We start from the raw sequence: 14,679 nt of genomic DNA on the forward strand, positions 1-14,679 counted from the left end.
GCATCAGGTGCCCAAAGTACTGAAGCTTCAGCTTCAGCATTAGTTCTTCCAGTGAATATTCAGGGTTGATTTCCTTTAGAATTGACTGGTTTTATCTCCTTGCTGTCCAAGGGACTCTCAAGAGTCTTCTTAAGCACCACAGTTTGAAACCATGAATTCTTCAGTGCTCAGCCTTCTTTATGGTCCAACTATCACATCCGTACATAACTAATAGAGAAACCATAGCTTTGACTACATGGACCTCTGTTGGCCTCTAATTCAAAACGTGACAGGTTACACCAAAACTTTCTTCCTTTCTCAGACTTCCCCTTACTTTTTCAATCTCCCTTTCTATTCATTTATATTTAACAAAGCCAAATGTCTACCTTTTAGTCAGCACAAAATTTCCCACTCTCACCCCACACATCCGAATTTACTCACAGAAAAATCTAAAAGTGGAATAGGAAACAAAATAGTGGAGCAATACCCTCCTACACATTAAAAACAGATGAGTGTATATTTCATGAAAATCCCTGAAATGGAATTTTTAGCTTAGTATTGGTGTAGATCAATGACACTACCTATGAGACTTCATTTGAAAAATAAGGAAGAATCTGACAAGTCTCAATATACTTTTGCACACCCCATGCACAGCATGTGATGGCACATTAAAGAATTTTTTTGAATGGTTGTTTATTTATTTATTTCCTTTTAGCTGTGCTGGGTCTTTGTTGCTGGGCTTTTCTCTAGTTGCAATGCACAGGCTTCTTGTTGCAGTGGCTTCTCCTGTTGGAGCGCATGGGCTATTGGCAAGGAGGCTTCTTAGTTGTGGCACATGGACTCAATAGTTGCAGCTTGCAGGTTCTAGAGCACTAGCTCAGTAGCTGTGGTGCAAGGGCATAGTTGCTTCGAGGCATGTGGGATCTTCCTGGATCAGGGATTGAACCCATGTCTCCTGCACTGGCAGGCAGATTCTTTACCACTGAGCCACCAGGGAAGCCCAGATTTAAGAATTTATGCACTATTTACAACAGAATCAAGATCTCTAAGCCCAACTATCTCATAAGAGAACTGCTTTGATGAAAATGCTAAGAGCTTCTAGAAGCTAAAGTTAAATTTCAGACCAGGATGGGCTCATTTAGAACATTCTTGCTGTGCATTCAGGTGCACAGGTTTGAAGGAATTAATGCCTGCAAGAGCACATAATTTACTCTTTGGGGATAAAGAGTAAATATTTACATATTTGTGGCATTGAGCTGAGTGTTACCAAACAGATTTGGTCTTTGCTCTTCACTGCAGACAATGCATCATGCTTTCAGAAACTATGGTAGCTAATAATTGTACCACCTGTTATTAGCAAGGTGCCTTTGGTGAATGATCAGCATGCTCACAGCAGTATTTTTTAACATTTATTACTAGTCACTCATAGATACTACTGAAGCTAGCATTTTCCCCTAAAGTTGCAAAGTGGATCAGATAGCATCTCTTTCTGAGTTCTGAATAATACAATTCTTAAAAACACAGAATTATGGAATTAGAAGACACTCTGGAGAAGTTTCTGAGCCCAGTATTTCATTTAAACAGCGTGACTCAAGGATAAACTATAAAATTTAGGTTTACTATCTGATTTTACAGTTAATTAACCCTACACTTGGGCTTCCCAGGTGGCACTAGTGGTAAAGAACCCTCCTGCCCATGCAGGAGACTTAAGAGATGCGAGTTTGATTCCTGGGTCAGGAAGATCCCCTGGAGGACGGCATGGCAACCCAGTATTCTTGCCTGGAGAATCCCATGGACAGAGGAGACTGGCAGGCTACAGTCCACAGGGTCGCAAAGAGTCAAACACGATTAAATGACTTGACACGCATGCACACAATCCCACACTCAAGGTCTAAGAACTGAATAGTCCCTTTTTGGAGAAATATAAGGAAGAAGTGTTATTTTTTACCTATCCTATTTTATTTCCTAATACTTTGTCCTCTTAGAAGAGCATATACCACACAGGAAAGAACTAAAGCTTGTGTTAGAAAAGAATGGGAGAAGGCACTGGCAACCCACTCCAGTATTCTTGTCTGGAAAATCCTATGGACGGAGGAGCCTGGTAGGCTGCAGTCCATGGGGTTGCGAAGAGTTGGACACGACAGAGTGACTTCACTTTCACTTTTCACTTTCATGCACTGGAGAAGGAAATGGCAACCCACTCCAGTGTTCTTGCCTGGAGAATCCCAGGGACGGGAGAGCCTGGTGGGCTGCTGTCTATGGGGTTGCACAGAGTCAGACATGACTGAAATGACTTAGCAGCAGCAGCAGCAGAAAAAAACACTGAATTTTCATTTCACTGTCCATGGGTGAAAGAGATGGGAAAAGAAGAAGAGTCTATCTACTTTGGATTTCTGGGTAATAAAACTAGTGAATGGCTTTCACTAGAGGCAGTAAAACTAGCTCTGGAACCTAAACCTAGAGTGTAGGTTCCAGGGCTAGAATATTTATGAAATCTTGAGCATATAACTAAACCTCTCCATGCTTCAGCATCCTTTTCTGTAAAATAAGGATAAATGTAATATGTATTATATGCAGTTGCTAAGAAAAAAGGAGAGACAATTTTTAGCACAGTGCCTGGCATACAGAGAACATCAATCAATGACACACATTATCATTATTTAATATCTGAATTTTACTATTGTATTGTCCATTCCATGGAAAACCATAAGACTGGACAGCAACTTTGGAGACTATGGATGAGATAAAAGGAAAATCCTGTAACTACTGCAACTTAAGTATGGTAGATCTCCAGTCTAAAAAGAAAATAAATCTTATAAAATGTGTCCAAGTGGTCAGAAAGGCCCAAAATGTTCAAAATTCTAGGATAACAGATATCAGGAAACTGAATCATTACATGGTCATAAAAATGACATTTGGATACATATAATATAACATTTTAAAGTCTACTATTTTATTTTATTTTATTATTATTTTTTTAAGTCTACTATTTTAATTTAATATTGGAACCATAATGGTAAAGAACCTGCCTGCCAATGCAGAAGACATAAGAGACACGGGTTCAATCCCTGGGCAGGGATGATCCTGTGGAGAAGGGCTTGGCAACCCACTCCTGTATTCTTGCCTGGAGAATCCCATGAACAGAGGAGCCTGGTGGGCTACAGTCCATGGAGTTGCAAACAGACACGACTGAAGCGACTCAGCATGCACGTATAAACACATATTATTCATTCTTCTCTGAATACATATCTAGATTGAGTATGAAAATATTATTCAAAGGTACTTATTTATATAAAACAAGAAGATCAGAAGAAATATCTCAGAAATCTCAGAACCACACATCTACTTGGAAAACAATACTGCTCTTACCAATGCCTGTAGAAGCAGGATGGCACTGCCACCTAGTGAAAGTTTAGTGAACTACCTTTAAAGAAGGCAACAATAAAATGGCACTTGCTTTGAAAAGGACTGTTATCTTTTTGCTCTCAAAATACATACATATATATCTACACATATGCACATGTATGTTATTAAATAAGTAAATATTTTAGAAGAATCTAATATTGGAAAATATTATACCAATTTTCTATATTTTTCATGGTTACATGTCAAATAATATTTAACGCTCTGAAGTCTACAGGCAATCTGGGTAATAATATTGTCATTCTTGTTGTAATTTAATATGCAATTCATAAACACAGGATTTCCAAGGGGATGGAAAATATGTCTATTTGATTCACTTTTTATAGTACCCAGAATAGGGTAAAGGCAAGAGCATTTTTTAAATTATTTTTTAATTGAAGGATAATTGCTTTACAGAATTTTGTCGTTTTCTGTCAAACCTCAACATGAATCAGCCATAGATATACACATATAAACAATTTTGGTGAAAGGGGTAGTGGTTGGCTTTGAGAAGCAAATGATACTAATTCCACTTTGGATATATCCGGGAAAGTCAAAGAGTGATAACAAGTAGTATCACTCGGTTTGTGTTGCTAGGAGCTTACAGTATTTCCAGAGTCATGTCTATCAAATTACATTTGAGCATACAACCTTCAGAAGGCAATCAATACATATTTGCTCAGCGAAACAAATAGTGCATATCAGTGTTTCTCAAAATGAAAAGATTACATGAAAAAGAAAATGACTGGTGTGTTGATAACAAAGAAACAGCAGTATGATTACTTTATGGTAGCCTAGCGTAATCAATGGCATCCTGTGTCTGTGTGCATAAATTTTGATAAATTTAACTTTTTGTAATAAATTTGTACATACTTTATGGTAGTAAATGATAAATTAGACAAGTATCTACACATTTTATGCATTCATGATATACATTTTCTTTTTTTTTTTTTTTTGTATTTCTCAGCCACACAGTTCATCTGCACTATTTAAATTGTCTTAAAATCTTCAGAAAATTTTCCAATGTATTTATTGAAAAAAATCCACATGTAAATGGACCTGTGCCATTCAAACCTGTGCCGTTCATGGGTCAACTGGAGTAGCTAACTTTAATGAAAGCTTGCATTGCCAGGCAATATTCTAAGCCCTTTATGGGTATTATCTTCATAACAACTCTATGAGGTACCTACTCATATTACTCACATCTTACCAAGAAGAAAGTACTTTTGAGAGAGATAATACAACTTGCCTAGACCATAAAGACTTAAGGAGTTGTACTAAGTTTTAAGTCACACCTGAATTTAACTTCATATATAACGCTGTGCTGAAAACTTACCAAAGTATTTCATCTTTCCTTTTCCCTTTGCAACGAACTTTGCAATTATACTTCCAACTGCAGGATTTTTGATGACTGCATTATTTTTAAGTTTTTCTTCATTTAAGAAGAAATTAGAGGGTTTAAAATTTGATTGACATTTTAGTGATTAAGGTCACCATATTCTGAGTTATTCTGAAAATACCTTAAACTTCTTGGCAAAAGCCAGGAAGAAGCAAAACCCTTGCAGTAAAGCTAATACACAAAAAAGCAGAAGATTCTGCTATAAAGGCATGATCACTAACCTCATTTGGGTCCTCAATACTGCCAGAAAGCTCACTGTAAGTGTCCCTAGTGTTCAGTCCCTCACTCCAAAGAAAGGATTTCAAACCTTCCTACTTCCAACCCTATTCACTCACATTTCTTATTTCCCTATCGATACATAAAGACATGGAAGTCTTCTGAAGACATTTTGCAAACAAGAGAATGGGAGAGACTAGAGATCTCTTCAAGAATATTAGAGAAGGCTTTACAAATAGCTGTGAAAAGAAGAGAAGCAAAAGGCAAAGGAGAAAAGGAAAGATATACCCATTTGAATGCAGAGTTTCAAAGAATAGGAAGGAGAGATAAGAAAGCCTTCCTCAGTGATCAGTGCAAAGAAATAGAGGAAAACAATAGAATGGGAAAGACTAGAGGTCTCTTCAAGAAAATTAGAGATACCAAGGGAACATTTCATGCAAAGATGGGCACAATAAAGGACAGAAATGGTACAGACCTAACAGAAGGAGAAGAAATTAAGAAGAGGTGACAAAAATACCCAAAAGAACTATACAAAAAAGATCTTTATGACCCAGATCATCACGATGGTGAGGTCACTCACCTAGAGGCAGGCATCCTGGAATGCGAAGTCAAGTGGGCTTTAGGAAGCATCACTACAAACAAAGCTAGTGGAGGTGATGGAATTCCAGTTGAGCTATTTCAAACCCTGAAAGATGATGCTTTGAAACTGCTGCACTCAATATGCCAGCAAATTTGGAAAACTCAGCAGTGGCCACAGGACTGGAAAAGGTCAGTTTTCATTCCAATCCCAAAGAAAGGCAATGCCAAAGAATGCTCAAACTACCGCACAATTGCACTCATCTCACACCCTAGCAAAGTAATGCTCAAAATTCTCCAAGCCAGGCTTCAACAGTATATGAACTGTGAACTTCCAGATGTTCAAGCTGGTTTTAGAAAAGGCAGAGGAACCAGAGATCAAATTGCCAACATCCATTAGATCATCATAAAAGTGAGAGAGCTCCAGAAAAACATTTACTTTTGCTTTACTGACTATGCCAAAGCCTTTGACTGTGTGGATGACAATAAACTGTAGAAAATTCTTAAAGAGATGGGACTACCAGACCACCTGACCTGCCTCCTGAGAAATCTGTATGCAGGACAGGAAGCAACAGACTGGTTCCAAATCAGGAAAAGAGTACATCAAGGCTGTATATTGTCACCCTGCTAATTTAACTTATATGCAGAGTACATCATGAGAAACACTGGGCTGGATGAAGCACAAGCTGGAATCAAGATTGCTTGGAGAAATATCAAAAACCTAAGATACACAGATGACACCACCCTTATGGCAGAAAGTGAAGAAGAACCAAAAATCCTCTTGATGAAAGTGAAAGAGGAGAGTTAAAAAGTTGGCTTAAAGCTCAACATTCAGCAAACTAAGATTGTGGCATCCAGTCCCATCACTTCATGGCAAATAGATGGGGAAACAGTGGAAACAGTGACTAATTTAATTTTGGGGGGGCTCCAAAATCACTGCAGGTGGTGATTGCAGCCATGAAATTAAAAGACGCTTACTTCTTGGAAGGAAAGTTATGACCAACCTAGACAGCATATTAAAAAGCAGACCTTTGTCAACAAAGGTCCGTCTAGTCAAAGCTATGGTTTTTCCAGTAGTCATGTACCTGGATGTGAGAGCTGGACATTTTTCTAGTAGTCATGTACCTGGATGTGAGAGCTGGACTATACAGAAAGCCGAGTGCCAAAGAATTGATGCTCTTGAACTGTGGTGTGTTAGAAAAGACTCTTGAGAGTCCTTTGGACTGCAAGGAAATCCAATCAGTCCATCCTAAAGGAAATCAGTCCTGAACATTCATTGGAAGGACTGATGCTGAAGCTGAAACTCCAATACTTTGGCCACCTGATGTGAAGAACTGACTCATTGGAAAAGACCCTGATGCTGGGAAAGATTGAAGGCGGGAGGAGAAGGGGATGACAGAGGATGAGATGGTTGGATGGCATCACCAACTCAATGGACATGAATTTGAGCAAGCTCCAGGAGCTGGTGATGGACAAGGAGGCCTGGTGTGCTGTAGTCCTTGGGGTCGCAAACAGTCGGACACAACTGAATGACTGAACTGAACTGAACTGTTGGAGAAGATTCTTGAGAGTCCCTTGGACTGCAAGGAGATCAAACCAGTCTATCCTAAAGGAAATTAATCCTCAATATTCATTGGAAGGACTGGTGCTGAAGCTGAAACTCCAATACTTTGGCCACTTGATGCGAAGAATTGACTCATTGGAAAAGATCCTGATCCTGGGAAAGACTGAAGGCAAGAGGAGAAGGGGAAAACAGAGAACGAGATGGTTTGATGGCATTACCAACTCAACGGACATGAGTTTGAGCAAGCTACGGGAGTTGGTGATGGACAGGGAAGGCTGGTGTGCTTCAGTGCATGGGGTTTCAAAGATTTGGACCTTACTGAGAGACTGAAATGAACTGAGGAGCGACCCTTGCTCATTCTTTCCTCTTTTCTTCCTGTTTCAATGGTAGAAAGGCCTTTCCTATCAGGGATGTGAAAGCCTATCTTTCAACGCACTTTGGCATCCATACCCTCACACTTTCTCAAAGATCATATACAGTTAATTATAGTTTCCATATCTGCAATCTTTCCCTCTTTACTAAATCCTTTCTCTAGGCATTAAAATATAACTCTAGCATTCTCATCGTAGTAATAATAACAGAAGTTAAGAATTGTCATTTACTTCACATGGTCTCCAAATGTTTCCCTCATTCCCCTCCCCACCCTCTCTTCTCACCTCCAAGTTACCAAACCTTCTCTCAAGAGTTGCCAACCACCAGCATTTTTACTTCCTCATTTCCATTCACTCCTCTATTCATTCTGGTCTGACACCACACCAGTCTAACACCAGTCTGACACTGCTGCTGCTGCTGCTGCTGCTAAGTCGCTTCAGTTGTGGCCGACTCTGTGCAACCCCATAGACGGTAGCCCACCAGGCTCCCCCGTCCCTGGGATTCTCCAGGCAAGAACACTGGAGTGGGTTGCCATTTCCTTCTCCAATGCATGAAAATGAAAAGTGAAAGTGAAGTCGCTCAGTCGTGTCCGACTCTTCGCGACCCCACGGACTGCAGCCCACCAGGCTCCTCCGCCCATGGGGTTTTCCAGGCAAGAGTACTGGAGTGGGGTGTCAAATCTGACACTACACCAGTTCATTAAGGACACCAACAAAATAACCTCCATATGTCATTATGTCCAGTGGGCACTCGTTAACCTTCACCTTATTTTCCCCCTGAGTAGCTCCTGCCCACTTGAAATCCTCTTTTCTCTTGGCTTTGGTGACAATACTGCCTGACTTGCTTTCTCCTAACTGTCCATTCTCAATTGTCTCTGTAGGCTCTTTGTTTCCTATTCTGCCTTTAAATCTCATAATTTTTTTCTCAGGACTCTGTCCTAGAAACCTCTTTTGCCTTAATCTCTACTCTTTCCCTCAGTGGTTTCATCCACTTCCGTGGATTCTAGTATCATTGTGGAGAAAAATATTGCCTGCCATATGGGTAAACCAAGGATATCGTGGCCATTGAGCCAGCAGCCACTGCAGCTGCCTTCAACTGTGCACCTGGAAAGGAATCAGGGTGGAGAAGAGGGTAGTGGCCCTAGGTGGTTAAGGCGCATATCAAAGGAGTGATTTCAATGAGTGCAGACTCTTGCATCTTCCCTGCAAAAACAATAAATTCATGAACTTGAGTGTCTGACTCTCTTTAACTGTAATCTTTGGATGTTCCAACTATCTGGGTTTTGTTGCAAAACTCTTATATATCTGGTTCCTCCCTTACCTGTTTGGACCAGTCCCTCAGAGCTGTCTAAGAGGCTGTCTTTGGGGCTCACATCCTCAGCTTTGTCCATCAAGTAAAACAGAATTCTCAACTTTTAAGTTGTGCATATTTTTCAGTTGACATCATCTATGTGAAAATTACTCCACATTCATGTTTAGCTGACCTATTTCAAATGAGCAAATTAAGACTATGTGAAAGTGAAAGTCACTCAGTCATGTCTGACTCTTTGAGACCCCATGGACTATACAGCCCATGTGATTCTCTAGGTCAAAATACTGGAGTGGGTAGCCTTTCCCTTCTCCAGGGGATCTTCCCAACCCAGGGATCCAACCCAGGTCTGCCACATTGCAGGTGGATTCTTTACCAGCTGAGCCACCAGGGAAGCCCAAGAATACTGGAATGGGTAGCCCATCCCTTCTCCAGCGGATCTTCCCAAGCCAGGAATTGAACCAGGGTCTCCTGCATTGCAGGCAGATTCTTTACCAGCTGAGCTGCCAGGGAAAATGAGACTATGTAATACCAATGAAAAGCTTACCTGTAAATCTGCAACTGTCTTTCCAAAAGCTTTTCTTTGTTTAACGTAGTCCCTGGTTTCCTCAAACATGAATTCACTGGCTGAAACTGCTATCTCGGAAATTAACAGCCTTTCCTATAACCCCCAAATTAGATAATTACTCTAATTACACAAGTGATTTTCATATGATTTAAATGACAATAAATCATGTAAATAATCTTTATAAAACTCCTAAAGATTAATTTATTTAACTCTTTATAAGAAAAGACTCCCACTGAGATTTATAAGACTATTTCGATCATCTATAATAAGTCTCTTAAAAAAATCTTTTATCTTTATGTATGACTGTCTTTATACAGATATATATATAAGTAATTCATTTCCCTCTTCTCTTTACTTACTTATGAGAAAAGAAATTCCAAAGCTGTTTGAGTATTATTTAAAGAAAAAGAACTTGGCAAATATTTTGGCTATTTCCTTACAAAGAGCTAAAAATTCTTGACTTGCAGGTAAGATACTAAAATCATTCCAAGAAGGAATCATAGGACTGAAAATCTTATTTTCCTGACTCACTTATAAGTTTTACTTGGATATCCTTGAGTTTTCTTATTCATACATCCAGTTTACAAAAATCATACATATGATTTTTTCATACATTTTCATACATCCAGTCTACAAAAATCATACATATGTATATATATAATACATATAAATAAATAATATATATAATATATAAAATATATGTGTATTGTACACCTTCAAGTTATAGTCAAGGGACTGGCTACATCACAAGTTCTGTATGCATGGATTGATACAGTCCTGTATTATTCTACTCCAGTCCATCATCTAATCAAAAGGTGCATTCTTTTAATACTTCTGACCTGTGGAAGCTCTTGCATGAGGTAATAGTAGCCTTTATTCTCTTCTCCAAGCAGGGCACCTGCTGGCAACCGTACATCTTCAAAGAAAAATTCTGCAGTATCCTAAGGGGTCATACGATTGAGTACAGAATTACCTCATTTAAATCTCCCAAGAACCTGATGAGGTGATTAGTATTGCCATTCAGAAAACAAAACAAATTGGCAGACAAGATAAAGTTGTTAATGATCACAATTAGTAAGTGGTAAACCTGGGATTCAAATGGAAGTCTATCTGATTCCAAAAGTGGCTTTCCCACTGTGATACAGTCATTCTAGTTCTAATACTGTTCTGTTCTGTAGATATTGAGCACTAAGGATTTCTAATGCATATCAAGTAAAACATGTTTTTCTTTTTGGTAACAAAAAAATTACTAAATAATTACCAAGTAGTAGGAAAAAATATTTCCTGTTATTTCATAATTCAATTTCAAAAATAGACAGTATTATTAGGCAGTTAATGTTCTAAAGCAGATTTTCAAAATATCCTAATTCACCTCTACTGCTGACAACAGTGGCATAAACAGTGGAATAAATTTCCACAATCATTTCTGAAAAAGCATATTTTAAGAATCCAGCATAGGAAGAAAGGTATGATTGTGCTATATATAGTTCTATATATAAAGCATAACTGAGTAAACTCAATTGTATATAAACAATATATTTTATAAATGATTTATATTAAGAAAACAAATTTGTATTATGACTTACCTGGGCTTTTAGTCCAATTTTATCTAGCTTTCGTCCCTTGATAAATCCTTTCATTCCATTTTCCACCAGAAAAAGGCTAATGCCATGGGCAGGAGAGTGAGCCTCTCGATTTGTGATCGCTACTATGATCACAATGTCACACAGCCACCCATTAGTGACAAATACCTGCAAAACCCCATGTATACTGTGAGGCTCCACAATAATTCAGGTCCATGTGTAAGTCAAGACTGCAAACACATTCGAGAAAACCAAACCAAACAAAACATGTTTATACCTCTCTCTGTAACCTCTCCAAATAGTTGCAGTGTTGATTATTCATACATGAGGCTATTATATGAGGGGAAATTATTCAATGTTTCAAAGAATGAATTCTATACATTTTCTTCCCACTATCAATATTGTAAATAATAATAATAATGAACTGATTATTATATTCTATTTAAATTAAAACAAAATTATCTATAAAAATGATACACTATATTTTAGAAAGATGCTTCAGATGAGAAAATGGAATCTGCTTTGAATAGCATGATACTATTGAAGTACTTGTACTTTCAGATTTATCAGTTTTTGAAAAGGCACAGTTTTCGATAGATGGCCTAAATAAGAAAGGTACTGATTAAGAAGGGCTTCACTGGCAGCTCAGCTGTAAAGAATCTGCCTGCAATGCAGGAGACCCTGGTTCAATTCCTGGGTCAGGAAGATCTGCTGGAGGAGGGACAGGCTACCCACTCTAGTATTCTTGGGCTTCCCTGGTGGCTCAGCTGGTAAAGAATTTACCTGCAGTGTGGCAGACCTGGGCTGGATCCCTGGGTTGGGAATTTCCCCTGGAGAAGGGAATGGCTACCCACTCCAGTATTCTGGCCTGAAGAATTCCATGGACTGTATAGTCCATGGACTGATTAAGGATTGATAAAACAACAAACTCAATAAGATATTAGTTTATCAAATATTTATCCAGAAGACAAATATACACAAAATAAATATGAACCACTATCTTCTCATTCTGTATCTTTCCTGGGTCCTCTCAGCTGCTTCCATGGCTTCAGTTGTTATCCATAGGCTGATGACTCCAAATCTTTTATCTAAGCCAAATTTCTTGCTAGGTTCCAGACCTGAATATCCACCTGCTTCTGGACAGTTCCATCTGATAATTCAAGGAACATATGTCTTCCTGCCTCTGCTCCTATTTAATTTGGGTATCAATCTGTTTTCCCCCACGACAGGGTACGATGGACATGTGCACTCAGTTGTGTCCGACTCTGCGACCCCAAGGTTGTAGCCCACCAGACTCCTCTGTCTGTGGAATTTTCCAGGCAAGAATTCTGGAGTGAGTTGCCATTTCTCCTCCAGGGGATCTTCTCAACCCAGAGACTGAACCCAGGTCTCCTGCGTTGGCAGGCAGATTCTTTTCCACTGTGCCACCTGGGAAGCCCCCTTCCTAATGTCAGTGAATGGTCAATAAATCATGTTATTATCCTACATAATACTCAATTTGACATACAGTTCTTTCTAATCTGTTTCAACACTTTTTCAGGTTTTTTTTTTTTTTAGCAGGGTTCATCACATACTGGCACTAGCTTACCAGTCCAGCCTTATCTCTTATCCCACTTTCTCCTCATTCCTTTGTTTTAGGTGAGATCTACTGTATGACTTGCTGTCCCCAATGTTCTAAGGTCATCTTTACCTATGGGTCTTTGGAAATCTTTTTTCCTCTACTTGAGAGGCCCTTTTCCAACTCTGTTACAATGAATTCTACTCATCTTGGAGAGTAAGTTCAGACATCACCTCCTACAAAAAATCTCCCCAAATTCCCCAGACTGGATTAACTGCTCCATAGCATCCTAAATTTACCATCTTTCAGTTCAGTCACTCAGTCCGGTCCAACTCTTTGCAACACCATGGACTGCAGCATGCCAGGCCTCCCTATCCATCACCATCTCCCACAGCTTGCTCAAACTCATGTCTATCGAGTTGGTAATGCCATCCAACTATCTCATCCTCTGTCATCCCCTTCTCCTCCTGTCTTCAATCTTTCCCAGCATCAGGGTCTTTTCCAATGAGTCAGTTCTTCACATCAGGTGGCCAAAGTATTGGAGTTTCAGCTTCATCATCAGTCCTTCCAATGAATGTTCAGGACTGATTTCCTTTAGGATGGACTGGTTTGATCTCCTTGCTGTCCAAGGGACTCTCAAGAGTCTTCTCCAACACCACAGTTCAAAAGTATCAATCCTTCAGTGCTCAGCTTTCTTCACGGTCCAACTCTCACACATCCATACATGACTACTGGAAAAATCATAGCTTTGACTCTCCAGACATTTTGTCATCAAAGTAATGTCTCTGCTTTTTAATATGCTGTCTAGGTTAGTCACAGCTTTTCTTCCAAGGAGCAAGTCTCTTTTAATTTCATGGCTGCAGTCACCATCTGCAGTGATCTTAGTATCTGTCAAACTCTATACAAATGATCTAACCCTGTCTCTGTCCCTTTGAAACAGTACAGGCATAAAATGGTGTTGATTACTCTCATCACCTACTATCCATGCCTCTTATAAGAAGATTCATCTCTAAAATACAGATTTCTGATACTAAGCAAAAATGGGAGATGGGTGTGATGTTAGTGCTGTGTACATGACAACAAATGAAAGCGCTGGTGACAGCATAGTTGTAAGTGACATAACAGTAAAAAACTCAGTCATCAATAAATTTTCACTGGGTGTATACTAGACACAGGTTTGCTGCTGCTAAGTTGCTTCAGTCATGTCCGACTCTGTGCGACCCCACAGACAGCAGCCCACCAGGCTCCCCAGTCCCTGGGATTCTCCAGGCAAGAACACTGGAGTGGGTTGCCATTTCCTTCTCCAATGCATGAAAGTGAAAAGTCAAAGTGAAGTCGCTCAGTCGTGTCCGACTCTTCGCGACCCCATGGACTGCAGCCTACCAGGCTCCTCCGCCCATGGGATTTTCCAGGCAAGAGTAGTGAAGTGGGGTGCCATTTAGGTAAACAAAAACCTCTGCTATCGGTGATATGATACTCTAAAAGATACATTTACTTCTGAGCCTATCTATAATCTCAATCGCAGGTGCTCTCCAATTCTATCAGTGGATTGACATGATGCTCAGAAAGGTTGAAGGGCTTTTCAATTCTATTAAAAATACTTTTTCTCTTATGATCTTTTGAAACTCTTCTTGATATTTATAAGAAGTCTTTCCCCTCATTTTTCATCAACATCAAATTCATTAACTATTGTTTGTCCCCTATTTGGACAATGTAAGCCTCACCTTTTCTTTTTCTGGTTTGTAAAAGGCTGCCTGGAAGCTAAAACAACATTTTCCATATTAGTGAGAGAACAAGCAAACAGAACAAAAAGGAATATATCTCAGGTAATATGAATGCTGTACAATTCTTACTGTCTCCAAAACAAATCAGCTCAGTTCCTGTGCCAGCTCAAGTAAACAATTCCCATGTGAATCAGAGATCTGAGAAGACTCAATGATGAGTAGTCTTTAAGGCTTTGTTACCCACAGCATGACTCCAGACAGGAGAGTTATGGAAGCCATTCTTTACAGACCTTGCTTCCATTGAGAATCCAGTCACTTCCATCCTTTTTGGCATTTGTTCTTATTCCTTGCAAATCACTATAATTGAAAGAATTGATTAAAAAAATTCATTAATTGGTAAAAAATAAACCATGCAAATGTTGTTATGTAT

General features: G+C 39.2%; 1 protein-coding gene across 5 annotated transcripts in view; it reads right to left on the bottom strand.

Annotated features, from left to right (window-relative positions):
• Nucleotides 1-14,679, bottom strand: part of ACADL (acyl-CoA dehydrogenase long chain) — a 52,188-nt gene that overhangs the window by 24,248 nt on the left and 13,261 nt on the right. For 3 of the 5 annotated variants that reach the window (XM_024977617.2, XM_024977632.2, NM_001076936.1), the window contains 4 exons: nt 14,540-14,606; nt 10,971-11,135; nt 10,224-10,325; nt 9,364-9,477 (listed from right to left, as the gene is read on the bottom strand). In XM_024977617.2, coding sequence (XP_024833385.1) covers nt 9,364-9,477; nt 10,224-10,325; nt 10,971-11,135; nt 14,540-14,606 — 448 coding nt within the window. The remainder of the gene's footprint in view (nt 1-9,363; nt 9,478-10,223; nt 10,326-10,970; nt 11,136-14,539; nt 14,607-14,679) is intronic. The other 2 variants (XM_024977620.2, XM_024977622.2) reach the window with 1 other exon arrangement.

This window comes from Bos taurus, chromosome 2 (genome assembly GCF_002263795.3).
Source record: "Bos taurus isolate L1 Dominette 01449 registration number 42190680 breed Hereford chromosome 2, ARS-UCD2.0, whole genome shotgun sequence".
Lineage (NCBI taxonomy): Eukaryota > Metazoa > Chordata > Mammalia > Artiodactyla > Bovidae > Bos > Bos taurus.